This window comes from Durio zibethinus, chromosome 17 (genome assembly GCF_047325235.1).
Source record: "Durio zibethinus cultivar Kanyao isolate XHJ-2024 chromosome 17, ASM4732523v1, whole genome shotgun sequence".
In the NCBI taxonomy this organism is placed as follows: Eukaryota; Viridiplantae; Streptophyta; class Magnoliopsida; order Malvales; family Malvaceae; genus Durio; species Durio zibethinus.
Genome location: NC_143178.1, coordinates 24,699,708 through 24,726,772, shown reverse-complemented (window position 1 = coordinate 24,726,772; position 27,065 = coordinate 24,699,708). Strand labels below are relative to the sequence as shown.

Below are 27,065 nucleotides of genomic sequence, written 5' to 3'. Positions count from 1 at the left end.
TTATTTGATTATGGAATTTATTGGGGTTGACTAGTTGTTGACTTGAAATACTGAGTAAAGACAACCGCGTGGAATTTGTGTTCTTCTATATTCAGCCCAACTTAGGCCCACTTCCTCATCGAAGTCTCCTATTCAAAGTTCAATTACGTTTCTAAGTTGACCTTGTTTTTTTGTACTACTCTTTTCTGTTCATTTTCTTTCTTTTTATGTTAGCTTGTTTTATGTAGGATGAAGATAGCCTTGACATTGAACTGAAAATGAAATTCTTAACAAATTAAATATATCCCAAAGTCACCTCTAATATCCAACTTATGAAATATTATCTACTTCAACCTATTGAACCGACCTATTGAACCTTATAATTTTGTTTCACAAAAAATATTTTACAAGTTGAATATAATGGGAACTTTTATATTCCAAATAATGACCCTAATACACAACAGATATAAAATTAATGGCTCATCTCTACGATCATAACACGTAGCCAGCAATTTGACTGAAATAACAATCGCACCATGGCAATATTATGACGTGAACAGCTGTCTACACATGTTTGTCTGAACCCAAAAATGAGGAAAAAGGAATTCAAAAGGAAACTCTGGCAACCATTAACCAATATCTTGTTCATACTTGTCTAAAATTGTTTCTAAAAACAACATATTTGTCGCTAATTGATGCTTTGGTTGCCCCATTGTAAATCCGACAACCAATCGTGGACGCTAGACATGACAAAGAATGTGCTGTCAGCCGTGTGGCCAAAGACAGCACACAATCGAAACGGTGAAGCTTTATGTTGACCTAATCGATCTTCAATCCAACGTGATAATGCAACATATATCTATCGGTTCTATTGTGTCTGAAGAGACATGGTGATGTACGACTTGAATACAAAATACCTCGTTAAAAAAAGAACCATGGTAGCATTGACAAGAGGCAAACTCCATGCGTGAAAAAATGAAAACATTTTGATATGTACAATGATTTACCAAATCAAGTGCTTGGTTTAATATCTCTGCTTCGCATGTACGTTAAAAATTGTGTTGGTAATTCTGCTAGAACTGCTTGAACAATAGAAATCTCTCCGCCTGCAAGCGAAAATGATTGTCATAACGCCGACTACAAAATGTTTCTGAAGCATTTTAATCAGTGCTCGCATAGTACCATCCGAGTGAGTAGATGACTTACTCTGTACATCCCTAAATGGAACAAATTGAACAATATCACGTGAAGCAACGCGTCCAGTTGAGCTTTCAAGTCTTTCCCCCTTGTCTGCATCTAAAATCTGTAAAAGAAATTTGGTTAATTGATAAACCGATTAAATCTTCTAGTCAAGTAGGCTAACAAAAGGATAACTTATGAAGAGATCGTTCTCCCTCAAATGGATATAAATGGAGAAAAATAATACCTCCATTTCTTTGAAGTCAGCTCCTCCAACTCCAACAATGAGAATCGACAATGGTAGATCTGATGCTTTTACTAGGGCATCTTTGGTTTCTTGGAGATCAGTTACTACCCCATCCTAAAGCAATATTAACAAATATCAGAAGCAGTGCAAAAATTAGTAACCCTTTTCTAGGAAAGAATAGAAGACCTATTATTATGAGGAAAAAAAACATTAAATTCAGTTACAATAATAAATTATATATGCCCATCAAAAAGAGAAATCCAGAAAAAGACCACTAAAAGAAAAAAAAAAAAAAAGTATGAATCTTGGCAATGAATGCACAAATTTTTCTATAAACTTTAGCTGGCCGCTAGGAAAAACCACCCCTTTCTTGTCTATATCTTACCGTGATTATCAACAAAACAAAGTATTTTTTAGCATCATTGGCAAGAGATTGGCTGGCAATTAGTGCAGCTCTGTTAATCACATGTCCAAACAATGTTGGCCCTGCAAGAGAAACATTAAAAAGGGCACTTGTATAGGCCATCATAATTCCTCGGATTCCTTCAACCTGAGAGATAATGGGAGGTAAGAGATAAGAGCATACGAGGTACTGAAAATAGATTTATGCTGGAAACTGTTCACCTCACAGTAGTTACTGCTTCCATTCAAGTTGAAACAATGAGAAACTGGACCATCAATAGGCCGTGCTCCAAATCCCCATGCAGGAAAGCGCTTGTCTGCATCATAAAACTGCAATATCTCGCCAACCTCATAGATTGCCTGGGTAAATGGATGCATAATATTTTCTAGGGTACACTAAAAGAAAAAAAAAAGAGAAAAAGAAACTATTGAAGAGATCCATTTCTCACTTTCTGGTAAGAATTTGGCCGTCCTGATGGATCAATATAATGCAAGGAATCAGGGAGGCGGGGATTTCCATTTGAAGCTGATAGACCAAAATTAAGAATTAATAACTAAGAATGTTTTATAGTACTTTTACAAAACTGATTAAAAAGTAAGAATGTATTATAATACTTTTACAAAACTGCACATGCAGCATGATTCTTTGCACATGTATCCATATGACTTCAACAGTTTCAGATTTATATAAGTAAATCCTAAGGTCTTAAGATGCAGAAGTGCAGCATCATTCAAACCTAAGACCTACATCCTTAGGGCATGTTTTACATGATTCATCCTAAACAATTTGTTAACCTAGGGGGAGAAGTTAACAGAGTGAAACAAGAAGAGTTAATAGCAGCAATGGTCTTTGTACTCATAAAAATTGTTTGTTTAATTCACTATACTATTTTTAATCCAGAAATTCCTTCTAGTCCAGATTTTACATTGACTGGTCCTTCAATTAACTTAATTAAAGATGTGGCATGTTTCATTGTTAAACTTAATAAGAAAATACTGAAAAAGAGACATGGCTGATAGTTGACATAAAGGATTGCAAATGGCTGAATATTAGTGGGGCCTATATGTAACAAAGCAAGTACTTCAGGTAAATAAAGCATTTTCTCTCATTGTAATTTTGGCCAGTGGGACTCCTACATATCAAATATTAGCAATATCATATTCCAATCTCATATAAACTTAAACAGCAAAACATTGCATATTATCACAGGAGTTAACCATGAGATCAATCTAAAATTTAATATAAAATTAGGTTTTGAGGGACTGTTCAGATGAAATGGAGCATAGCAACTATTCATGATGATGATGATAAAAGGATTGAGTTGAACAATTGCTAAAAAGTACAAAGATGACTAGTGCTACTATCCCCATCGAGAATGATATGGATAATGATACAAGAATTGAAATGAACAACTTCTAAAATAAGAACATGCATGTCACATTTCCAACTGAACAAATAATATAGCTTAAATAAGGAATACACAAAGATACAATGACAAAATCCAGAATAAAGATCTTTTGAAATAAAACCAGAAATATAGTAAAATTCTCCATGTTGGAAGATGCTCTGAAATGAAAAGAGTGTCCAAGAAAATGGCATGCAATTCTGCATGACAGATTACAGGAAACTTTGATGTGCCCATAGATTGACTATAAGGTGAAAGCAAAATTATGCCTTTATGCCTCATTTAAGAACTAGTCTTTTAGCATCAAAAGTTGACACATTAATAAGATGGGCATAACTCAAATGCAAATAGGAAGCAAAATGAAGACAAACACAAAGAATTCCATAAATGGCATGACTGACAACCTGACTCGGTGCTTTGATCTCCTAAAATTTGTTAGAAAGAAAGTAACCACGTCCATAAAAAAACTTATGTCAATGGTACAAGTAAAGAGAAAGGTACCAGTGAAATCAATAGCAACCATAAAGTTCAGTTCAAAACCCCCAGCTAGGTAATCCAGGAAGGTATGTTGGACATTCTCAGAGAATTTTTCCACAAAAAGCCTGCCTTTTAGTATCTACATCAAAGTTAGCAAATCAGTGAAAAAAAGCTAAGTAAAAAAAAAACCTATGCAATTAGTTCCAGTTCATATAGTTAAACCTTGTTTTGGTAATCATGCCCCACAGTTGGCAAAAATAAATGTTCGCCTTCCCTTCCAGAATGAAGCTTTTCCAAATCTACTAGCGACTTCTGGACTTTTCTGACAAAACCCAAAAAAAAGATACATCAGCAAGTGTCTGAAGGAAAAGGAAAAATGAAAATAAGATCTATAATTACCCAATCAGATCGTGCTTGCCATTGCTGTTGAAGTTAAAGCACTCTATCACCAATGGACTATCCTGCAAGTTTATTTAGAAAATGAAGATTCAGAAAACAAGCAAGAAACAAAAATGATAAAGGCTAACTTATAGACAAATGCTCAAAATCAAAGACGAAAACATCTACTCATGTAAAGCAGACACCTGAATGTTTATATAGACAGCACAGTAGTAATAACCAATTCCAGAGTTAAAGAGCTCTGACTTTTGAGCAAGATCAGGATTACTAAAAGGAAGAATGAACAAACTGATGGAAAGGAAAATAGTTTCCCCATAAGGCATGACCGGCAAAGACCAAACTTGCACTGCAATGTAACAAATTAAAGAAATAGTAGATCTTGTTAAAATGTATGAACAAAAACTTGTTATACCTTGCTTCCGACTTGTTGAATATTCAGAAACACTGGCTTCCATGTTGGGTTGAGATCATTCTTTAAGACTTCAGTTTTACATACGGGAATAGAAATCCCACTCTCAACGAGTTTTGATATTACCAAAAATGGATCCTGCAAGACAAGTCCAGAAGTGAACCAAAAGATATCTAATATTCCTGATAAAATATGACAAAAAGTAAGAGAAATTGAAATCAACAATGCATACACTTTTTGAGAAGAGATCCTTAGATTCTAAATCTAAACACTTTAATGTCATCTCTACTGTAGTCTTCGAGCTAAAAATTTCCTCAGCATGCACAGTAAGCTTTCCGCAGTGTTGAGAATGGGTTGATGTGACATATTCCTCTCTACATACAAGATCCAAGGTTAATGACCTGTTTCGTTTGGTTACAATCTGTAAGATAGAAACAATTATTTGATGAATAACTATACCAAAATTTGTAGTTTAACTAAATGAAGTAAAGCAAAACAGCAAGTGAAGATCCCTCACTTTTATTTTAAATCTGAGTGTTTTCAACTAAAGGCATTCCAGCTTAGTTAGATCTTTGCATTCAAATACACTGGTTAACACGGACAGGCACTAGAGAAGGAAAGACATAACTAAGAAGATACTTATGCTATACCTCTGACAATGCGCAACTTGCCTCACCAAGAGATTGCTGCTCCTCCAGCTTAAGCATCTGTGCAGAAATGAAAGCATCAACAAAGATTTCATGCTTCTATGCTCTATTATGAGGTTGACATGAGGAGAAATTGTTGTAAATCTGGTTCATTAGCAAAGTCAAATCATATTTCCAAATTACAGAAACGTAAATAAGCATGGTAATAAACTGTGACTTCAGAGAAAACAAATCCTGAACAAAAAAAACAAAGACAAATACAAATATATCACAAACACAGTATACATAATCCCTCCTAGTTTATCAGTTTGTAAACTAAACTATTTAAAAGGAAGGCAGAGTCAGGGTAAGGAACAAGAAAAGGCAGCATTAGTCAAATATACCTTTACTTCGACAATGTGAAACTGAGTATCGACATCAAAGACATGAAACCTGTGATCAAGTAACAACAAACAAATTAAATTACAGTGAAACAAATCAAATCATCATTTTGATGACCAAAAAAAATGATTTGAAGAATACAACTTACAGCAAGGTTTGGATAACCTCAAAATGATAAGTAATAGTATACTTTCTGATCCATTTAGGATTCAGTGAATTGAGAACTACTTCAGTACGAAATACTTCTGTAATTGCGCCATCTCTTTCTTTAATATAAACCACCAACATCGGATCACTCTAAAGCAAACAAAACTTATGAGATATTAGGCTAAGTTTTCTGCAATAAAAGTATGACTCTCATGACTAAAGAATAAAGCACTAAAGTACATAAGTATTATTAGTTGATGCAAAACCAGCAACTGAAAATGTTGTAAGAGCAAACTAAGCATTCAAACTAAAGCTAGCAGAAGCTTACTTTTCATTTATGATAGATTTACCAATCTGTCCTCATCTCAGAATTTTTCTTATAATATCAAGTTGCACCTAAAGATGCAATCAAAATGATGGGAGTATCCCTATAGTTAGTGACATGATTCTTCAATTCATTAAGTTTATATTCCTAGGATGTTTTAAGAGCCTTTGCTTGCTCAGCTTGGATATGGGGTTAATAAAGGAGTTATTTAAGACTTTGCATCATGCGAGTGCTTTACATATTTCATCCTTCTGTCACACTACCACTCTAACAGCCAGTTGCACAAGAACACACCATACCCTTCTTCCCTACGAGGTGAGCTAACATCTTTTCATTGGTAGCATTAAGTGCACCATTTAACCTATGGATATGGTATCTGAGTTTCAATTTAATGACAAACACTTTCTCCATACAGTGTGACTTCTCACCTTCAACTGCCCAATTCCTACTTCCCAAAACTTATTTCCTAATTCGACTTACTCAAAGGCATCATTAAGTCACCCCACACCAGAAAGATCCTCCACAAATTCTATTACTAGCTATCAACTAATGCAACAATGTGTTGCCCCTAAAGCTTAGAACTTCTCGTAAGTAAGTTTTACTGAATCGTTCACGATAATTTTAATTTCAACAGCAAAGTCAATACGGTATACGTCATTGCTTGTAGAGCTGGGATCAGTCTTTGCAGTATATTCATATACGTACATACCTTGGAGAAAACATCACGGTCTCGCAAATTTGTGGCAGAAAATGATAACTGCATAGCATTGTTTTTGCACGAAAGAGTCAATGCAACAGCACAGAGTTTGAAATATAAAAAAATAATTATAATAATAGCTAATTTCACAAAATTTAGAGGAAACGAAACACTGATCAAAATCAAGGACTCCAAATCCAAACACTAATAAACCTAGAAATTCCTAGTTTCTGAATTTGAAAATATTATTAAATTAAGCCGTAAAAAGGTGCGTTAAATCGATTAGCCAATCATCTACTTACTTGGTAACATGGTAAATTCGACGGTTCATCATAAGCCAAAACTAGGCATTGTGTACAGTCCTTATTACTAAAGTAACTGAAGAGAAAGGAAAAAAAAAAGACCTCGATCTGAGAGAAGGGGGCGTGGATGCCACGAGACTTGAAGTACCAGTCGACAGCGTCGTTTTGGTTGCCAGTAGCGGTGGAAGCGGAGGTGCCACCCACTGCGGACATCCCGCCGCTAACGTCCGAGCAGCAATTTCCCATCTGTAACTATATTCGCGGACTCTGTTTTTCAACCCGATAAACGATGTATATGCATGAGAAAAATAATAATAATTCAAAAGTGAAGTAGAGAGAAATGGAGCGTTTTTTTTTTTTTTGAAAAATAGAAAATAGAAAATATGGAGATTAAAATCCTTTTATAGTAAGCATTCAAACAAGGTTAGGAAATTACCTTCTTTTTTCTTTTTTTTTTTCCCGTCTGTCCGTTCAAATCGGCAACAGAAAACGCGTTTTAAAATCGAGTTTTGGTAAAAACGATAATATGTCATAAAAATAATATAAATAAAATTTAAAATTTAATAAAATAAAAAATATATATTTTATATTAACATATAACACGTAATTTTTATATAAAAATAATATGAATATATAAATCATTAATATTTTATATAATATAAATATATAAATTATTATATATATATATAACATAAAATTATTATAACGTATGTTGAATATAAAATATATTTTTATTTTTATTAAATTTATATAATTTTATTACTTTAAATTATATGTTATTTTTATATTTTTTTATCTCGATTTGATTTTTGACTTTTTTTTACGTGTTATTATCATAACTAACATAAAAAATAAAAAAGGTTAGGTCAGGTGTAGTGTTAGCGGCAACTTATATTAATTTTAATGTTTTGGGCAGGTAAGGTTTCCTTTTCATCAATTACTAAATTGGACGAACCAAAAATATAATTTTTTTTTTTTTGTTTAAACCATGTTCAAATGAAAAGGACTTCATTGTTAATTTATTGAATTTTAAAATTTTAAATAAAATTATTTTTTTAAGAAAATACAAATTAAAATTGTTTCCATATTTATATATGACAAGATTCATATAATTCATAAAATATAAAAATAATATTTAATTATTTTCAATTCAATTTATAAAAAAAAAAAGGTAAATAAAGAAAGATAAAAAAAGGTGGGTTCCAATTTATAAACAATCAAATTTCACTTCGATGATTTGAATGTAAGAAAGAATGAGAGGTAAAGTTTAAAATAAGAGTCTTTTTTTATGGCCTCTTCTTTTCCCATATAACAATAAAGAAGACGAAATTACACAGCTTTTTTGATAACATGTTTTGTTTTTTTGGGACATTGATAAAGCCATAGTTAGTAGATTTGATGACCTGATAATTTAAAATAATCTAGTCGGTAATATTATACAAATAAAATATTAAAAAATAAAAGTAATAAATTTAAAATTTTAATAATTATTATTTTAAATTTAATAATATTAAATATATTTTTATATTTTTATGTTAACACGAATTAAAATATATAATTTTTGAATAAAATATATAAATTTTAATATTTTATATAATACAAATATACGAACTATCAAATTTAATCACTGACAATTAATTAATATTTGATAAGATATTTTTATTATAAAAAAAATAAACATTAAAAAAAAAAAGCTTATGAATTTAAATTTTAAATATTAAATATTTAGATATCATTTATTTAAAACAACGCTATAAATCAATTAAACTAAACATTAAATTTAGAAAACTCGTAGACAAAAGCAAAGCATAATTAGTAGACCCCAAACCCACGTAATTGCAATGGCCAATTTTAGTGTTGAAAAGTGGGCATCAAATCTTCAATCAGAAGCATTGCTCATGGCCAATAGGCAACAATAGATATATTTTTTTTCTTTAGGCCCCCACTCACTTTATAATGGATTTGCTTTTCTGTTTGTTTCCCTGCAATGTATTTGGAATTCAATGAATCATTCTCAGGAAAACTGGTAGAAAAAAAGTTAAATGCGGTTGAGGGAGACCGTGTCTCAGTCTCTCTCGTATGCAAAGAGTCTTTGGATGTTGTAAATAAACCTGATAATTCACATATTCATATCATATAAATTATTAAAAATTTATATTTTTATATCATATTTTATATAAAATTTATATATCATAATTCATATCGATACAAAAATATAAAATATATTTTTTATTTTATTAAACTTATTAATATTTTTTGCTAAAATTTTAAATTATATTATTTTTATATTTTTTATTCATATTACATGTAAAATTACAAATAAAAGAGAGAGAGAGAGAGGGGGGGGTGGGAGGAAAGAAAAACCATCATGGGTTCATGTTGCAGCACTTGAGAATCCAAGAGCTGTGTAGCAAACCAAGGGCCTAGAGTGGTGGAAAGCAAGAACTAGCACATTTTCAGGCTAGAATAGACTCTAGAGGCATAAGGTCAATTGGTTAAGCACTAGACTATTTTTATATCTTTTATTTGTATTATTTTTATATTATATTATTATATCATATTTAAAATATTTTTTATTCATATTATTTTTATGTTATATTATCGTATTTAACATTATGGGTTGAACTAGAGAGAAATGAAACACATCATGGGTTCATGGTGCAGCACTTGGAATCCAAGAGCTGCGTAGCAAACCAAGAGCCTATAGCGGTGGAAAGCAAGGTCAATAGGTCAAGCACAAGAGTATGATGCTCCATGAAAAATGCCAGTGAGTCAACGAGAGGTAGACATGAAAAATGTCACTAAGTCAAGAGGTCAACCAGTAGAGTATGATTGCTAGTGTGGAATTAGATCTAGATGCAGACATGCAAATATAATACAAAGGCCCACTATGCATACAAGTTTGATGAAATAGTAATAATTTGACTCCATATCATGAAGAGAGTGAGGTCCCAACAGCCCAAGGGTCAATGACTTTCACATTTTCTGGTAATTAAATCTATACCAGGTTAGTGGGTCTTAGTCAAGATCTACCTGTACCGTGTGGTTCAACATTCAGCTGCAATGATATTTGCATCAAATACTGCCCTCTCAGCAAATATAAAACACTGCTGAGGTAATCAGCCAAGTCGGCATTTTTCACATCAAAGTATTTGCATACTGATGAATAAGACATGGTCAAGTCTTGATATGGCCAATTAAATTGGCAAAGAAGCTTCACAAATCTGGGAAAATAATCAGCCAAGAACAACAAAGTACTGATATGCTCTACATACGCACGATCATCTGCAAGAACTGGTTCCTGTGCCGTCTCATTTTCGGCACAACCCCCTTAAAACCCCGTTAATGAATTATAACCCAGCAATATGGAAACACGAATTAAAGCTACATGTTTCAAACCAAGTTCCTATATTTGGGTCATAGCAAGAAGGCTGAAAAAATCCATGACAAAGCATTCATCCAAGTCTGTCTCAAATTTTGTATCCTTAAGCAACAAGAGAGGAAATAATAAGATTTAAAGAGAAATAAAAGGAAAAAAGAATGTACCTCATTAAAGGTAAACAAGAGATCAAAATTCCACAACTAGAATACTTAGATATGTTGTCTCTTTCTCTCTCTCTTTGAGCAATCACACCCCACCTAGACCAAAGGCTGGACTCGTCGGGATTCCAAAACCTTAGGGACAAAAATGAAATCACATAACTTGGGATACAAGACTGATACAAAAAAAAAAGGATCCCTCAAGTCATGCATAAGCCCAGGAACTTCTATACATCGTGATACTGTTCAGTTAAAGACTATCCAAAATTTGAAGCCCCCATTACGCCAGTCTCTATACTCATAATGGGATTTGATAGGAGAAAAAATTCCATAGAACAACAAAATTTGTCAGGTACCATTTAGTTTCGGTTATGCATCTTGGTTCCCAAAACTGCTTCTCTATAGCAAAAAAAAAGTCATCAGGCCACCCACAAATACAGAGTAGGGTGGATAAAGTTCTAGTACTCTGAAATGGTATTTAAAGTTAGAGCTAGATAAGCAGACTGCTCAATCAGAATCCTTGGAAGAACCCAAGAATGAGTCTGCCCCATTGGAAAATTCCTCCCCATTAGCTAAAGTTGAAGAACTAACTTGGCCATGGTTCTCGTCATTGCCGGTTGTTCGAGGTCTCCCTGGTCTTGATCGAATATTGGTACCCATAGGAAAGGGCTCCTACATAAACAACAAAGTAGGAGTTAAATACTCAAAAGCCTTCTCCATTACAGATATAAGAATAGGGAAAGCCACACAAGTAAAACTACATTATATTTCAGGACACAAGGAAGAAAAAAAAAATTACATTGAGCTTGCTTATAGTGTGTCAAGATAACCTACCTGATCACCAGCATTTGGGCCACCTGTGTGAAAGAGAATAGGGCGGCAACGTTTATCTTCATTCATCAAGCTTGAATTCTGGAAATGAGCAACAAGAGCAGCCTTTCCCTGAATCCTAGCATATGCAAGAGATGCCACCTTTTCACTGTTGAACTTTTCCCATTTTTTTCCACTGAATGCCTGAAAAGAAGTATTGGTTTAACTTGAATAGCTTCAATTTATCAAAATAATAGTGAAGTACACAATTATGCATTCAGATGATAGTATCTGCATAAATAACAGAAATTAGAGGGACATATCATCCATGTATCAAACCTTATGGAAAGGAATGATCTGTTGTGGATCGATCATGTTGATGAAGGCATAGCCCACATTGCATTTGTTCTGCAGATCATATTTGTAAAATTTAGGGTTAGTAAACACATTCAACTACAAGTACATGTAGCCTTTACAATCATGAATCAGTGTCAAGGTTGGAAAACGGTTGATCAAACAATGAAGTTACTTGCCTTGAAGTCAATTGGCAAATAAATAAAATCATAAGTTCCTCGACAGTGCTCATCAATGGCTGCCAGAAGCATCTTTGAGGTATACCTGCAAAATCACCATTTGACTTTTTTTAAGGTGATAATCACGTGAAAGAAGGAAAGCACAGGGAAAAGAAAAGGAATATTTACTGCATGAAATGAGCTACAATATTGGATGCAATCTATAAATTTGAAGAATGAACGCTAGCATAGCATCACATTAAATATTTAAGGCTTTGTTTGGCTGATGCTTGTGCTTTTTGCTATTTGTCCCTTGTTTTCAGTTCATTTTTTATTTTTTTGCTTTTCACTTTCTATTGGAAAAGGCAAAAAGCAAAAGAACCAAGCATACAGAACCTAAGTATTCACCACCTCCACTAATTCGCTTCAACTATATTACTAGACATGCCAAATTGAATGCATTGGAAACAACCTGTCAAGTAATCCAATACAAACAACATTGTAAAACTGGTGGTCCATCAATAATTACTCCATTTCGGAGCACTAATGAGATTTTAAAGGCAAAGTGCTGCTAATCATCATCAGGATGTCTATGGGTTTAAGGTCATTCATCAAGCAATTTTGTTCAAGCATAAGAAAATTTCAACTGATAGAGAATACTATGAAAAAAATCATTTTAATAGGAAAGAGAACAACTCAATACACAAGAAACAAAAAACAAAATGACTGGAATTTGCATGATGATTCACGTACTTGTTCGGTATGTTTTTAATCATAAGTGTTGTTCTGCTGTCATCCCCACGCAAGATGCGGTCTATGTCAAGTTCATATTGCTTCTTATCAGCAATACTAGAATTTGTTTCATTTCTATGGTGTGACAAGTTTCTAACACGTGCTGGTATTGAAATCATAGGGTTCCTGCCAGGGAAAAGGTGGCACATCTGCTGAGGAGAGTTTACCCCACCATTTTTCATCAAATCCATGCCACCAACATGAGAAAAAATGTTGTGGGAAGCAATTTCCAAAGGATGTGACGGCGAACTACCAGGAAAACCCACACTTCCAAGAGATCCCAGGTGAAAACCTGAAGTTTCAGGAGACTCCCCAGCATAGGGATGCCCCCTGTCCCAGAATGCAGAATTAACTGGTGGTGCTGAGCCAATGTGGTGGTGTACAGGTGATCCTAAATAGAACATTACAGGAGGAGCCCTAGGAAATGCAGCCAAGGGCTGAGGGCGATTAGCATGAATGCTATTGGCAAATGATGGTGAATTTGGCCAAACCATGGCACTTGATGGATGTTGCTGGTGAGAGTTGGAGTTGTTCCACATGTAATGATTTCCATTAAGTGACAAGCTTCCATTTCCAGATGACCCAAAAACTAGAGAGATTTTATTAGCAATAGAGAGTCAGAGAGAAAGGCAAAACGAGAGAGCAGAAACCCAAAGCATAAGAAAAAGAATTCAATTCAAGAAAAAAGAATTAAATTTACCCAAAATTTTTAACATAATGAATTATGAAATTTATCAAAAATATTAATATACTGAATTATGAAAATTCGCATGAATCCACAACTGAATGCAACAAAGATGCAGGAAAACATGTTTCACTTAATGTTGGATATCATAATCAGCTGAACTTACCACCTGCATTAGGTTCCACAAGGGGCCCATTTGAAGTTGCTCCCCGAATGTGCCTATTGTCAAGTCCTTCAGCCATCATGGAACCAACACTGCTAGCCATGTCTGTTATGGTGCTCGAGGAGTTGAATGCAATACCATTGGCTAAGCTATCATGATACTCAGGGAAGGAATGAGGATGGAAACTTGGTACACCTTGGTTAGCAAATTTCATATCATCCAGAGAGAGGTTGGGCTCCAGAAGACTTAATTGTTTGCCTATAGGTACGACTCTTGCTGGGGAGGCTGAGTTAATCGGAACACTAGAACTTCGATGAGGTTCAACAAATGTATTCACAGGTGACTGGATAACTGGCTGTAAAACCTGGGTAGAACCATTATCTATGCCACCAGATGCAATTACACCCAGAGAAGCTGTCACGATGAATCACAATGTATGAAGGAACAGAAACATTTGCTCAGAAACAACAGCAGAATTTACAGGCAAGAGCATACCAATGTGTCCTGATGATAACTCATCAAAAGGGCTTTCACATAGGTTAGGTTCATCTTGCTCCTGCTCAGACTGTTGCATAAAACTGCAAAAGGAACTTCAATTAATCATTTACCAACTCCATACTCACAGTTAAGGCAGAAACAGTAAAGTCACAGACCCATCATGTAAAAAGTAATAAAAAATTTCCTACTTTCAAGGATCATTGGAAAGGGGGAAATTACAAAAGGTCCCAGATTCCCTTCATAAACTAAGATTACTCTAAAAACCTTTTTTTTTCTTTAAAGTTGAAGAAAGCAGCACACGTTGATGATATTACCGCCTAACACCCACTGGAAGGGTTGGTTCAAGTTTGATCTGCTTCCCAGCAATGTCACTCCTATTAAGTGCTTGAAGAGCAGCTTCTGTGGCTCTAACATCATAAAACTCGATGAATTTGTGATTATACTTGTGTGGAGTCTCACGGATCTGACATGCAAATTAACCACGTGATTTAGACATTTATCATCACAAATATAAGGGAATTGTGAAGCTGAAAGAAATTGAAGGAATCCCTTACTTCTTTAATTTCTCCGAAAGCACCAAATATCCGTTGAAGCTCATCAGTGGAAACAGAGGAATCAAGGTTGAAAACCACCAGCGTCCCTTGGTTTATATCTTTTTCAGATGGATTGTCCTGAGGTCATAAAATTTTAAAAAATAAATAAAGTAGCAATATGTCACATAAAGATGCATGTACAAATTAGACAAAACAAATATAGTAACAGCAGTGAGGGCAATAACAACAATAGTAGACAGTAATTATCCAGAACTAAATGGCTGAAGTCACACCTTTGGAATTGAATAATGTATATCGAGTTTCCTACTCCTCAATGGCTTATTTTGCAGAGTCCTCATTGCACTTCGGGCTGCCCTTATATCATAATAAGAAATCATAACAAACCCACGATGTTTGCAGGCAGTATAGAGAGTTCGGATATCTCCATATTGCTGACAGAAGGAAACAGATTGGTCAATCTAACTTACTGGAACATGTACACATTTAGAAGGAGTGGACGGAGGAAAATTTGCTTCCACAAAGTCTCAATAAACAGTGTAACAAATGGAAAAGGAACACAAACCTCAAAGAGAGCCTTTAACTCTGAGTCTTCGACATTGCTATTAATGTTCCGGACAAAAAGTGTCCTAGAAGGATGTTCACCATATGGATGTTCTCCAACAATTGAGCCATTGGAGCCCCCTTGACCGTTGAGTACTCCAATGAGATCTGAATTCCTTGGACCCAAGGATACAAGATCATCCCTTTCTAATTCCATTCCTCCACCACTGCTGAATAGGTCAAAATCTTCTAACTCATCTCCTTTATTGGCATGAGTATTAAGTCCCAATTCATCAATCACTCCAGAAAAGAGATCATCTTCATCAGGGAGGAGATTTCCAATAGTCTGTGCCTCAATTTCTTCCATAGATTTGAAAGGTTCTTCCTCATGGTGTGAAGCAGCTTCACTAGCATGTTGAGAAGATGTATCATGCCCCAATAATCTCACTGCATAAAGATAAAGCAAAGCAAATCACAGAGAGTAATTTATCAATTGCATGGTAATAAAAAAAAAGGCAGCGAGTAACCAAAAAAAAAAAAAGCAACACAGTGATTCAATCAATATGATGGGAAAATGTCCTAAATACTTGGATGAACCTCTGGTAGAGAAAAGTGGAAATAAGGTAATATATATGTGAACAGATTAAAACCATGGCTGATGACGGCATGATTAATTAATTAAATAGTTTCATACGTTCTATTAGAATTATATTTGCATCATATGGTAGGAAATTAACAGTCATCAATCAAGCCACAAATTTTAATATCAATTAAAGAATCTGATATTAAAAAAGCAGGAGAGAAACAGTGCAAACATGGAATGCATGTGCATGTTGACACACAAGGACAGACAGTCATATACATGTACATAAGATTGATAGACATAGATAAAAACACTCACTCTTTCTACTAAATATTTCAGACAATGAACTTGAAAACAGACTACTTTCATGCTGGATCACATTGACATTAATGCTGTTTTCATTAAAGTTCACCGCTGGTTGCATATACAGATTTGCATGTGATTTTGGATGGTGATTCACAGAATTCCACGAAGACTCAGACAAATTGGTAATTCCCTTCCAAACAATGTCTAACTTTTCTTCTTGATCTCTGGCCAGATTTGATGGAGGAAGCTCCATGCAGTCTGTGGACAGTTCTTCCAATGGAGATAAACCAACCACCTTGTCTGCAAAGGCCAGCAATTTTTTTACACAGATAGACAGGAAGATAACCATGCACAAGTTTTGCACAGAAAAGCACATGAAAAATTTTCATTTAGAAGATCTAAGATTTCTAGACAACATGTTATTAAATTCAATAAGGCACTTCAAATTTGTAAGAAGGGAAACATTTAGGAATGAAGTCCAAAGATTTACTTATGTGATATGACACCAACAAAAATTCTATAAAGCAAGAAACACATCTCCAAAAAGAATATGCAAAATAAGGGGCATAAGCTCATGTTCCAAGACAGATATTTAGAGGGATGAATTCTGACAATAAATATAACATTTGCTGAAGGGGAAAAAACACTTAAATAGAAACCAACTTTTGGCTCTTAATCATACCAAGGTATTTGAGGCACTTTAGAAAATAATAAGATGGAAGTCAATCTATAATATATTTGCAGCATAGAACAAAAGTGCTTCTCACATGAAACTGGCATCTATTAATTTAGCACAATCAAACAGAATTTCATCAATATAAATGATAAACTCTCCCAATGACAATTTAGTGCTTCATGCCGATGAGGTGCTTCAGAAGAACCATCAATAATATGGCTTGCGTTATACAATAATATGGCTTGAATTGGAAATGCATTTGCAAATATGATTACCATTCTGACTGATGCACTCAGGAATCCCTTTGATACGGACAAAATATAACAGTTGGAACTACCCAGTTATTAGATCAATCTTTTTGGATTATTCACTCAATCATAAAAGTTAATTATGGCTCTTAAATACATCGCACGTGTCATCACTAAGTCAGGGGCCATAGCTTCTCCCGGTAATCAAGAGACCGAATTGATCATTAATTAAGTTTAACGATGATGAAAGCTAAAAGTTCCACTCTTATGGTCTATGCATACTGACAAGAAATTGAAAGCCAGTTTAAATGGTTAGTGCATTTAAATAAACCAATTAACAGCAGACAGAACCAGCAGTTCAGTTGTCCATAGCACTGTTCTCACCTTGGTTATCTGACATGGTATTTGGCTTCCAAAATCCAATTTGTCTCTGCCCAAAGTTGATATTAAAGCAACATGGAACGAATTATTGTTTAATGGTACTGGGATTTAAAAGTTTAATGACATGATAAAATCGGGTGTATTATTATGCCCTAGAGTACCTCAGCAGGGAAACGAATGTCTTCAAAAAACTGGGATGATGCCTGTGCGTTCCTTTGATCCATGATCTCAAATGGCATTGTTCAGCTTCAACACCAGAAAATCTCAAAAACTAAAAGCTAAAAGCTCAAAATTTGTCACTCATGGCCCTATCCTGGAAAGCATTCAACAATCACCACCTTCCTGATCAGTAAACTTGTATTTTCCTATTTAACAAAAGAACATCATAAATGCAAGACGAAGTTACAAATTCTGAAGAAACATTAATCCATTAATTTAAATTCTAAACTCTTTTGTTTAACATATCAAAAAAAAAAAAACATAGAAGGATGTGAAGATGACACAAAAGCTAGCTACTTTCTTCAAAATTTTGCAACTTAAAAGGATTTTTGAAGGAAAAATAAGGTGCAGATTTTTTTTTCTTTTTGATAATTCAAATAGGTTGAAATAAAATGTAACATGAAAGCGAAAGCCACTTACCTACCAACCACCAAACAAATTTGCCCCGTTTGGTTTCCAAGAAAAGGTAAGAAAATTTTTAAAAGAATATCCTAAATCCTAAATTATGAACAAAAGAAAAAAAAAAAAAACTAAACTGTGAATAAAAAACTTCTGTTGCAGAATTAAGGTGAATTTTCTATTTCCAGACAAAAGGAGATGATTTATGAAACTTGAACCCTAAAAAGAAAATTGTTAACTATCAGATCAGTTTAAAACCAACTTTGCATTTCTCAAAGAGAATTCTCTTTTACTTCAAAACATACTTTTGTTTCCCACTTACCAAAGAACAAAATTATACAAAACCCTTGATCAGATCAGAGAATTGAATGATGAAAAAAGCATAAATTCTGAAACTTTGCTCATAAAATTGAGGTAAAAACCCCAAATTTGTCAAAGTTTGACCCAAATAAAACAGAAACCAAGACTTACCTTTTGAACCAAAAATCTTGGAAATTCTGCAACCTTTTTCATGAATTGATGCCCAAGGTGAAAGCAACAGGCATTTAAAGAACAATTTAGAGAGAGAGAAAAGAAAAAAAAATCAAAGCGTAAAGGAAGAAGATAGAGCAAGGGATCTCAGCATCTCTTTCCCTGCATTGCAAGCCATTACTCACCACAAGAGAGAATATTTTGCCTTCTTTTTTTTTTTTGTTTTTTCTTCTACAAAACCATAATTACAGAATCAAATAAAAAACAAACACGAATTTTTTTTACAAAATAATAAAAATGGAATTTTGTTCTCTCTTTGTTGCAGCTTGATTCCGAGAGGGTGACAATAAAAAGTAAAATTCCTGAGATCAAGAGAGCGAAACTCCGGCGAGATTGGGTTCTCGCCGGTCACTCACCGATGCGTGTTTTAGAAAGAGAAGACAGAGAGATAAATAAAATTTAGATTTTGGATTTTAAAGAGAGATTGGAGAAAGAAAAGGTGTTCTGTCCTGATGTGGTGCTGTTGGTTGGCTTTGAAAATGAAAAGAAAAAAGTGGACAAAAAATAATAAAACAGAAAAGATAACGCCGTAAATGATAAACAATGGTAAGTTATTTGCATTTTATTTGAATAAAATTTAAATTTAATTTAATTATTATCATATATATTAAATTCGAGTAAATTAATTAATTATGAAAGTTAAGTTTTAATATTTTTATAATTAATTTTAATAACTCATAAATTTAATTGATTTTTTAAATTTAATATATTTTTATTATTTTAATTAAATTTTATTATCTTATTTTTATATATACTTATCAAATTTAATTTTGAGTTTAAATAATAATTAAGTTTAAAATTAAATATAAAAATTTAATAATTTAATTTTTATTTCAAATTAAATTAAAATTTAATTAAATATAAATTAAATTTTAAATAATGAATTATAAGTCAAATTTAAATTTTTTATTACATCAATTCGATTAAATTTAATTATAACTTCGATACAAGTGACAATAATATTTTTTTATTTTCTTTTCTCGTGGATAACAAAATCACACCCGTTCCTTAAAACACGACCGCTTTTGATTTGATTTTTTTTTTATTTTGTTTTTGTCAATTCTTTTTTGTATAGTTTAATTTCATAAATTTTTTTTATAAAAATTTTCTTTTTTTTGTTAAATAAAGGTAACATTTTATTACATAAAAAAATAATTTAGTTCGAATTCAAACTTTAATATTTTCTTTAAAGCTTTTTTTATCAAAAAATTAAAAATAAAATAAAATAATCTTTATTTTTCTTTCTTAAGGAAAATTCGGTGGTTGATAACGGCGTTACGGTTCAGTTCGTGACGGGGATGCGGAGTTTGAGCCGATGTTTTAAGATTTCTGAAAATGATGTATTTTTTTTATTAGAGGATTTGTTTATTTATGTTTTTTTTTTTTAGAATATAAATTATCTTGATTTAAAATTTGATTATTAAAATTAAAATTTTAATATTTTATAATACACTAATAATTTATTTTTTTAATATTATTTTTTATAAAATTATAAATATAAAAACAACTACAATCATAATCAAATATCATATCTATATATAAAAAATTATCGAAATATAATCAATCAATAAATTAAAACATAACTAGATAAATCTAACATTTGAAATGTAACATAAAATTAAATCAAATTTATTTATAGCAAGACTTGAATCTAATATCTCAATATTATAAATATTTTTTTTGTTACGTTAATGTCTCATCGACTTCTAAATATTATCTTAACATTTTTTAAAATATTAATTGGTGTCTAATACACGTGTTAAACTGATATTTAAGGGGGGAAATGTAATTAATGTATTTTTTAATTTAATGAAAACATTATATTAAATGTAAATAAATTTTTATATAATATTATATATTTATTGCTAATTGTTACAATTAATTATGAGTAAACTATTAGGTATTAATTAAGACATTTACTATTTGCATTAACATAATATCACTTGAAATATGTGATTTATTATTTTTTGTTCAAAATTAATAAAATTGAAAGTAAAATGATAAATTTTATCATTTGTATTAACAAAAAATTTTGTGAAATATTTTAATTTCATTTTTTTCAAAAATCAAACAAAAATTAAAATTCAATATTGAATCTATTTTTTATAAAAAATCTATTGACTTATAGTATCATATCAAATTCCACCCTAATCTCTTTTTCTAAATCATGATATAATTTTAGATTAACTTTGAATTTGGCATTTTAAAGCTAGCTAGTTAACCTAACTTGAGAAATTTATTATTGTAGTATGAATATTTTTATACTAAGAATATATTTAGGAGTGAGAAAAATATATAAAAAATAAAAAATTGATTCGAAATTGTATTGTTTGATTTGATTAAAATTAAATTTTTATTTGGTTCAAATTAAATTAATATATTAAATGTATATAATATATTCAAATTGAAAAATTAAAAAAACAATTATATAATTTTATTAACTTTTATATGTTTTTTAAATTTGTATAAAATAAAAATAATCATTGTATACCTAAATTTACTTAAATACATAAACAATCATATTAAAATAAGATATAAAAAAATAAAAACCGTTGAATCGAACCGAATTTTATCAATTCAATACGGATCAAATGGTATAAAAATTCAATTTAAATTTAATATCAAAATTTAAAAATTTTTAATTTTTTACATTATTTAAAACAATAAACTGAATATGATATAATTTGAACAATTATTTTCACTAAAATTATATTTATAACAATTTAACATTATATAAAATTTCATCTCTTTTCTATTTAATGGTAATGAAATTTATTAAGATCTTATTGCCAAAAGCCTCATGGGTTGAGATCATCAAGGCAAGAGGTTCGGTGAATTTGGTATTTGTAGTTATGAGAAAGAACAGAGTTGCTTAGACAAAAATCGGCACGTTTTATGAATTGCATGTAAAGCATCAAGCAAAGCATCTTGTTTTTGTACGTAAGAATTGCTGGAAATGAGTGTCGTGTACGATATGCCATTTGCCTTTGTGAACTGTTTTTTTTTTTTTTTTTTTAAGCATTGTGAGCTGTTTTTTAATGAAAAAAAAATCCTCAATTATCGTTGACGTCTACTCTAAAAATATTACTACTTGTATTTTTTTATTTTTTAAATTTTATAATTAATAATAATACGGATTAGGCTTCATTTAAATAATCGATAAAAAACAGAAAACATTTGTCCTATCATCACGTAATTTTGAGATTAAGATTAAATTTAGATTTTATCATATTTTTAATGCGATGTGATTAAATTTATCATATCATTAATTAAATTTAAATGTTAATTTTAATGTAATTTATTTAATATAAATTTTTTATTAAATTTTTTTAATCACATTATATTAAATTTTATTATTTTTTTTAATTTCATCGAAATCAATCTCACAATCCAACTAATATGATATAGTTGAGTTTATCGTAATATTAGTTAAATCTAAATATCAATTTTAATAAATTAATTAAACATAAAATTTTTTAATCATAATTATAATAATATAATAATTTTTAATTTTATGGATTCAATTTCACCTTATATTCAAATAAACCCTAAATATGAGAGGTAAATTTCTCTCCCACCTCTTCATGCCACGTAAGGGCATAATAAAAAGTATACCAACCCACATGCAACAATTTTTACATTTGACTTTTTTTATTTTTTAGTAATTAAAATAATAATAATTAATGAATTTTATTAAAAAATAAGCAAGCGATTTAAAAAAATTTAGTAGGATACTAAACGAGGAAATCTTTAAAATTTATACGATTCTTATCTTTAATATTTTGATCCGTGTACATTTAAAATTATAAATAATTTAATTTTAATTATTAAAATCAAGCAATAGCAGGGGATTACTGATTTCTATTTGGAGGCCCGAGCAAGTGTCCAACCGGCACCATCAAAATTTAGTTAGAGGGCCGTCGCGGAAAAGCAATTGTTGGCGACACTCTTCTAACGTCCCACGCGTCATCCTTCTATTAGTTTGTTTGTCAAAACCGCTAAACAACATTCAGGAACGATGTTACTAATCTGCAATTTTTAATATTCATGTATGCATCTCATGCTAATTTTGCAAATTTCACAAATGAAAATAATATATAATATAAAAATAATATATATTTTTGATAAAAATAAAAATATATTTCATATTTAATAATTAATATATCTATAAATTATAATATAAAATAAATATATGAATTATCAATTACTTGAAATTAACTTTGTTTCACGGTTATATGCACGAAGCAGGCTGCATAACACATTTCTAACAAAATCGACGCCGTACTATTGTTGAAATGGAAAGGGGCAAAAGCCAGAGCAAACAGAAAAACAAAGAAGAAAAGAGGGGGGGGGGGGGTTTCACGTGGTAAAGGTGGGAATGGGATGATGATTTAGATATATACGGCGGTTCATGCATTGAGCGCCACAGCTATTGCATGTACGAAAGTGACGGCCGGTTGGGGCATTATTTGTTGGAAGGGATATCCGGAAACACTTTTGTTTTTAGCTGACGAAATTTAGCCACGTGGAATGCATGTTGTTGATGAATGGTGGTGAGGGTCCATTTCTTTCAAAGACAACTTGTAAATAAATTTTTTAAATGAAATTTGAAATTTTTTTTTAAAGAATAATTTAATAAAAATTTTAAATTAATAGATTAATAAAATTTAATGTAAAGATAATAATATGTGTAAATTTTATTTAAAATATTATTTATAATTTAAATTTGATCAATATTTATTTAATAAAAAGATTTATCAATATTTTTATTAAAAATATTTATTTAAAATTATATATATCAAAATTTATTTAAAATTTACATTTTTAATTTATATAACAAAAATTTTTAATTTATCAAATTTTATTTAATCATTTTTAATAAAAAATTTCATGAAATTCACCTAGTACAACACTTTATATAAGTGTTTCTCTACCTTATGGGTCGAACATTTCTTTTTCTTTTAGATAAGAGTACTGGTGAGTTTGGTGAGGGAAAACAGAGAGAAGGACAGTTGGGCGGAGGGATCAAATGGAAATGGAGAGCAGTACTGAAGGTTTCAACAAAGGAAAATAACTTTAATTATGTTCATTTTTCTAAATAAAATTATAGTTTGGAATAAAAGAAAAACTTAGGACGAATTGAATATGAATTAATAAATGTATATATGTGTGATTTATTCATTTATTTTTAAAAATATTCATTTTTGTTTAATATTTAGTAAAAAAAATTATTCTATTTGTTTAAGTTTTATTCATTTAAATGATATGATATTTGTGTTTGGTTTTTATTTAATTCGATTCAATTAAATTAAATGAGTTCATTTGTAAATATTAAATAAATATATTTATGTATATATATAAATGAATATGTTCATAAACAATAAATAAATTATAACCAAATAAATTTAAATAAATACAAATAAATATTAAAATAAGATTATGATAAAAAAAATATAATTTTATGATTATTATAAATGAGTAATAAATGAATTTTAAATGAAAACTATTTACGAACGTAAACAAATCAAATAAATTTTTATTTGTATTTAATTTGTTTAATCATTTGTTAAATTTAATAAATGAATATAATCAAACAAAAATTGAATATATTTACAAATGGTTTATAAAAAATTTTATTTATTTTGTATTTCTAAAAAAATTATAAATATTACAAGTTAAGTTTAAAAAATATTATTTTTTAAAATAATTATATAAAAAATATTAATTAAACTTTATATCGGACTCGATATTCTCTCATTTTAAGTAGGATGAATGCAAGAAAAACAATACAAAATGATGATAATGATGGACATCAAAATTGTAGCCTAAGCAAAGAGAAAATTATCATACTTACATAATTTATCCACAATGAAAGTGTTTTTAGTATATATTATAATTAAGGAGAGGACTAATCATTAATCACTAACAAATTGTGTTTTGTGTCGGGTTACACCCTAACAAAAAATTAAGTTTTTCTTGCGTGGAGATGCAAAAAAAATATATATATTCATAAATAAAAATAAAAATAATATATTAATACTCATAAATTATTTAAATTTAATTTGAATAAAATTTGAATTTAATTTAATTATTATTGAGCTGAATTCAAATAATTTAACTTATTGATAAAATTAAATTCGAATATTTTTATATTCAACTTAAATAACTTACGAACTTAATCATATTTTTATATTTTAATATATATTTTATTATTTTAATTTATATAATATATCAAATTTAAACTTAAATTCAAATATAAATAATTAAAATTTTATCAAATACAATAATTAAATTTATTTTTATATGTTAATTAAATTTAATTAAACAAAATAATTTAATTTTTATTTTAAATCAAACTTAAATTAAAAAAATAAAAATCTTGAATTTAAATTAAATTTTAAAATTTTAAAATTTGAATCAAATTCAAATTTAAAATTAATATTATATCGAATTAGATCGAGTATACTTTTATCCACAAAGATATCCAACATGTTTGCTATAGGCAATGACATATCTTACATGGTTAATTACTTTATGGTACATGCTGTCTTTTATAAAAGTAGTTATCATTAATCATATGCATGCCTTGGGTTTTCACATTCTAAAAACAGCATTTTCATGACAAGATTTAAATAATTCTTCTTTTTTGGATAAATTGATGGGATACCTTATAAAAAATTAAATAAAATTAAAACAAAAAGGTAAAATTACAGATTAAAAATTTTTATTACATAAACTAAATATATAAAATTTGATTAAAATTAAATAAAATTAAATATTTTATTTAAATAAATATTTTAATTAAAAATTATGATAAAGAGTTGTCGTTTTCAAACAAATAATGATACAAAATTGTGAATAAATTATAAATAATTTTTTTAATTTTTACACGTTCAAGGTTTTTTTCAATATTTAAACCAATTAATATAATTTATTCCAAAAATATTTAAATAATTTGAAAATTGAATATTAAATACGTCCGATATGATTTTCTCATTCTATATCCATTTAAATAAGTTTAATAATTTATATACTTATATTATATAAAATATTAATAAAATTTATATTTATATCATAATTTATATAAAAATGATGTATTATAATTTATGTTTACATGAAAATATAAAATATATTTTTATTTTTTATAAATATATAAATTTTATTAAAAATTTAAATTATATTATTTTTACATTATTTTTATATTTTATATCATATTATTATATTATATTTTAAATTACGAGAGAGGCGTGAATAGCCTGTGGAGTCGTTTCAGTATTTCAGTTCACCGTAAAGTGGGACCCACGGAGTTAACACGACAAAAAATTTCAACTGCTCAGTTGATCAGTTCAGCTAAATTACGACAAAACACAAATTCTTAAATTGAGAATTTGGCAAGTTAAAAGGCAAAAACTGAAACCAAACATTGAACTCCAAACACTGACAAATGCGCGTGTGGTTTGGATTTTGGAACATGCTTTGATTTTCCGGTCAAGTACGAAAAAAGGGGCAGTCTCGTAATAATAAATATAAATAATATATTAATATTTATAACTTATTTAAATTTAATTTAAATAAAATTTAAATTTAATATGATTATTATTAAATTAAAATTAAATTTTAATAATTTAATTTATGAATATAATTAATTTTAAATATTATTATATTTGATTTAAATAATTTAAAATTTTAATTAAATATTTATAGTTTAATATAATTTAATTATTTTAATTAATAAAATATTTTAATTTTGAATTTAAATATAAATAATTAATTTTTTATCAAATATAAAAATTAAATTTATTTTTATATATTAATTAAACTAATTTAAATAATTTAAAATTTATTTTAAATTAAATTTAAAGTAAAAAAATAAAATTTGATTGAATTTAAATTAAATTTCAAATCAAATTCAAATTTAAACTTAAATTTGATGAATTACACAATTAAATATCAATATTTAAGCAAGCAAGCCAGGCAAAGCTCGTAAGCAAAGATGATTTCAGTTTCTAATGGCCCGTGACTTTACTGAAAGCAGAGGCTGCGAAACTTTACTGTCTGACAAAAATTTGAATCAGATCAGAGTGTGAGATGCTGTCAAAACTAATGATAAAAGAATTTGTCGGCAGACGAAACTGAAACCAGTTGAAGTACCTTCCCGCTCCCGCCCTTCTTTATTGGAGATTTGGAGTCAGTGAAAAAAAAAAAAAAAACCTTTTCCGAAAAATAATCGAATATCGTTTGCTGATTAAGATTAATCTGGTAAAATTAATTTTTTTACTGTAATTTTTATACAGTTACAAAATTTTTTTCTTAGGGTTTGTTTGGATATGTGATAAAATTGATTTTAATAAAATTAAAAATAATGATGATAATAAGATTAATTATTATTATAATAAAATTAAATATTTTAATAAAAAAATACATTTAAATACAAATACAATGATAATAACAAGATGAAGTGTAATAAAAAGATAAAATAATCATTATGAACATTAAATTACAATTGATATATAATGAATTTTAGATTATTTGTTATTTGTTAATAATTTATTTGATTATAAAACACATTATTTTTGTATTTATTTAATTTTAGTTATTTATTAATTAATTAATTATATTAGATTAGTAAAA

The 27,065-nt window shown here is 29.6% G+C and overlaps 2 protein-coding genes across 19 annotated transcripts; both read right to left on the bottom strand.

The window, feature by feature from the left end:
* Positions 1–491: 491 nt before the first annotated feature.
* LOC111285382 (protein BONZAI 1-like) lies at positions 492–7,482 on the bottom strand. Of its 4 annotated transcripts, none has more exons than XM_089746730.1 (17): positions 7,434–7,482; positions 7,100–7,264; positions 6,708–6,755; positions 5,675–5,823; positions 5,529–5,577; positions 5,149–5,205; positions 4,731–4,919; positions 4,502–4,636; positions 4,090–4,151; positions 3,913–4,012; positions 3,715–3,829; positions 2,257–2,333; positions 2,030–2,137; positions 1,791–1,955; positions 1,406–1,519; positions 1,186–1,282; positions 492–1,085 (listed from the first exon to the last, which is right to left on the bottom strand). In XM_089746730.1, the coding sequence occupies exons 2-17, from the start codon at positions 7,241–7,243 to the stop codon at positions 991–993; spliced, it is 1,704 nt and encodes a 567-aa protein (XP_089602856.1). In that variant the 5' UTR covers positions 7,244–7,264; positions 7,434–7,482; the 3' UTR covers positions 492–990. The 4 variants fall into 4 exon arrangements, with proteins under 4 accessions (XP_089602856.1, XP_089602854.1, XP_089602855.1 ...); XM_089746728.1 differs by lacking the exon at positions 7,434–7,482 and adding an exon at positions 5,016–5,042 and having other exon boundaries at positions 2,030–2,167; positions 7,100–7,372; XM_089746729.1 differs by lacking the exon at positions 7,434–7,482 and adding an exon at positions 5,016–5,042 and having other exon boundaries at positions 7,100–7,372.
* A 1,446-nt stretch (positions 7,483–8,928) lies between these two features.
* Positions 8,929–18,816, bottom strand: LOC111285329 (protein MEI2-like 4). Of its 15 annotated transcripts, none has more exons than XR_016329409.1 (17): positions 18,375–18,816; positions 17,447–17,650; positions 17,289–17,334; positions 15,993–16,280; positions 15,114–15,538; positions 14,824–14,982; positions 14,552–14,668; positions 14,312–14,460; positions 13,995–14,077; positions 13,503–13,913; positions 12,613–13,240; positions 11,881–11,965; positions 11,687–11,755; positions 11,372–11,551; positions 11,129–11,209; positions 10,544–10,672; positions 10,389–10,428 (listed from the first exon to the last, which is right to left on the bottom strand). XR_016329409.1 is itself a non-coding variant. In XM_022874783.2 (16 exons), the coding sequence occupies exons 2-16, from the start codon at positions 17,522–17,524 to the stop codon at positions 8,944–8,946; spliced, it is 2,835 nt and encodes a 944-aa protein (XP_022730518.2). In that variant the 5' UTR covers positions 17,525–17,650; positions 18,375–18,816; the 3' UTR covers positions 8,929–8,943. The 15 variants fall into 15 exon arrangements, 13 of the variants coding, with proteins under 13 accessions (XP_022730518.2, XP_022730525.2, XP_022730509.2 ...); XR_016329410.1 differs by lacking the exon at positions 18,375–18,816 and adding an exon at positions 17,925–18,041; XM_022874783.2 differs by lacking the exons at positions 10,389–10,428; positions 10,544–10,672 and adding an exon at positions 8,929–8,979.
* Positions 18,817–27,065: the final 8,249 nt, after the last annotated feature.

Excerpts from the sequence above, each read along its gene's own strand:
- LOC111285382 (XM_089746728.1), bottom strand. The coding sequence starts at position 7,243 with ATGGGAAATTGCTGCTCGGACGTTAGCGGCGGGATGTCCGCAGTGGGT. Across the intron at positions 2,168-2,256 it reads GGCCAAATTCTTACCAGAAA|GCAATCTATGAGGTTGGCGA; the intron begins GTGAGAAATGGA and ends CCATTTACCCAG. Across the intron at positions 1,520-1,790 it reads TTGTTTTGTTGATAATCACG|GATGGGGTAGTAACTGATCT; the intron begins GTAAGATATAGA and ends ATATTGCTTTAG.
- LOC111285329 (XM_022874725.2), bottom strand. The coding sequence starts at position 17,524 with ATGCCATTTGAGATCATGGATCAAAGGAACGCACAGGCATCATCCCAG. Across the intron at positions 17,335-17,446 it reads ACATTCGTTTCCCTGCTGAG|AGACAAATTGGATTTTGGAA; the intron begins GTACTCTAGGGC and ends AACTTTGGGCAG. Across the intron at positions 16,281-17,288 it reads TACCATGTCAGATAACCAAG|ACAAGGTGGTTGGTTTATCT; the intron begins GTGAGAACAGTG and ends TGGCCTTTGCAG.